This window comes from Populus euphratica, unplaced genomic scaffold (assembly GCF_000495115.2).
Source record: "Populus euphratica unplaced genomic scaffold, PopEup_1.0 scaffold153.1, whole genome shotgun sequence".
Lineage (NCBI taxonomy): Eukaryota > Viridiplantae > Streptophyta > Magnoliopsida > Malpighiales > Salicaceae > Populus > Populus euphratica.
In genome coordinates this window covers 375,465-377,384 of record NW_011499953.1, presented here as the reverse complement: position 1 = coordinate 377,384, position 1,920 = coordinate 375,465, and the positions used below count along the sequence as shown (strand labels likewise).

The 1,920-nt window shown below is 33.9% G+C and overlaps 1 protein-coding gene across 3 annotated transcripts in view; it reads right to left on the bottom strand.

The window, feature by feature from the left end:
• The window catches only part of LOC105138157 (glutelin type-A 3-like), a 52,614-nt gene extending 50,694 nt beyond the window's left edge, over positions 1-1,920 (bottom strand). For all 3 annotated transcript variants that reach the window (XM_011044172.1, XM_011044170.1, XM_011044173.1), the window contains exons 1-3: positions 1,846-1,920; positions 752-985; positions 106-324 (exon numbers count right to left, since the gene is read on the bottom strand). In XM_011044172.1, coding sequence (XP_011042474.1) covers positions 106-324; positions 752-947 — 415 coding nt within the window. In that variant the 5' untranslated portion in view covers positions 948-985; positions 1,846-1,920. The remainder of the gene's footprint in view (positions 1-105; positions 325-751; positions 986-1,845) is intronic.

Here is a 1,920-nt window from a genome sequence, read left to right as displayed (position 1 = left end):
TTTGCCGAACCACGTTAAATATTGTGTCAGTGTGCTTGGCCCTCCTATGAGCAAGTATCAGAATATCACCGGTCGGAATTTCCCAACAGAACCCTCCAATGATACCCTGGCCTCCACTTAAGAAGAAGTAGGTGAATTCGCCAGGAATGTGTGCCTTGAAAGTTTGCCCAAAGAAAGCTATAACGACTTCTTCTGAGTGATCTCCGTTGTTGTACCACCAAGACAATGCTCCAAGAGGCACCGGTATCACGTCTCCTTTCTTGAGTCTTAACACCACCTCTTTTGACGAGTTTGGGAGCACCATTCCTACTATTCCATCACTACCTACCGGAGACCAAGATTATACATATCAATAATTGTATAAAAACAAAGAAGACTTTAAATTGTAATATTAATTCATTATAATTAAAAATAATAAAATCATTAGATTTGAGAACGTGATTATTCAATAACAATATTCTAATACCATACTAAATAATTATTTAATTTAAAATCATTAAATAAGATCTCATGTAATTTATATATATTATATATTAAAATATATTTTTTTCTCATAGCTGGTTGTGTTATTGTATTATGATCAAAGCTCAAACAATGGAATACTACCGTCTTTTATTACAAAGACGCGTGCCAGAAAAACTTGTACCGGACCCACTTAATTTAACCATCGCAAACCATAATAAATAAAAGAAAAAATATCTAATAATTTGTAAGGAGGAGGAGGAGAGAATTAATGAATTGGTACATATACCTTGCAGAACATAGCCAATTTTAGAGGAATCGGCATAATGGGGAAGTGCAAAACCACGAGGCTGAAGGACAAGTCTTCCTGCACCAACCTTTTCCTCTGCTAGCAACGGAAACTCAGAACTTGACCAGCTGTAGTAAGATCCAGCTTCTCCATCAAATAACTGTTGGGCTAACCTTGGAGATAAGTCGAAATCCATGGATGCCAGTTGTGTTGAGTAACTTTCTTGAACAAGTACTACATATCAAACAAAAAAAAAAAGTAATTAGCATAAACTAAAAGGACCGAGACCTTCTGTCAGTCTTAGCACTGTTCTGACTTGATCTAGCTACTACTACGAGAACGTGATACTCTTTCCAGCGACTTACTGTAGAGGTTCGTCAATCATCTTGAAGAAAATATATTTATAGGGGTGTGCATGTCAAATGCATCGTTGGAAGGTAGATAAGAAATGCAAGGAGTGAATGCATTTCCTCATTAAGAAGCTTCTGGTCAGATTGAGAAAAAGTATACCCTCGGCCATGTACCTGTGCTGCAGCACTCCCACGCTTTGAAAATGTTTACAGTTCAGTCATTAAATATGATATTATATGTATTATCTCCATGCCTTTTTATTTATTATTTTATTTTCACATTTATCCTAAATCTTTTTCATGTAAGCACCTTTTAGAGTTTTAATTCCTCTTCCATGTGCATGTGAATGAAGAAGTATATATGATCTGAGATGGATAACTTTTTTGTAAAAAAATAACAAGAAGGCTTTCAAATATGTTTTTTCTTGGTCTAATTATAAATCCAAAGTTCCATATAAGCATTTAATTAAATTCATGTTTTCTAATTAAAAATATAAGAAATACTTGTTTTCTTGAAAAAAAAAGATGAAAATTATAATTTTACCATTACAAAAATTAAAGATAAAAAGATTAAAAAAAAAAGTAATAAATATGACAAGTATATAAAAAGAAAAAGACACAAGATGTAACGATCATATATATTCGAAGTATACATACTTGAGTTTAGCATATAAACATTAGCTTAAAAATAGCACTGCCGAGACATAATTGAGAGCTAAAACCAAGAAAGGATGGAGGCCATACCGAATGCAGGGGATGAGAAATTCCGCTGCTAAACTCACAGACAGAAATTGAGCTGTGAGAGATGAAGGAGACGAT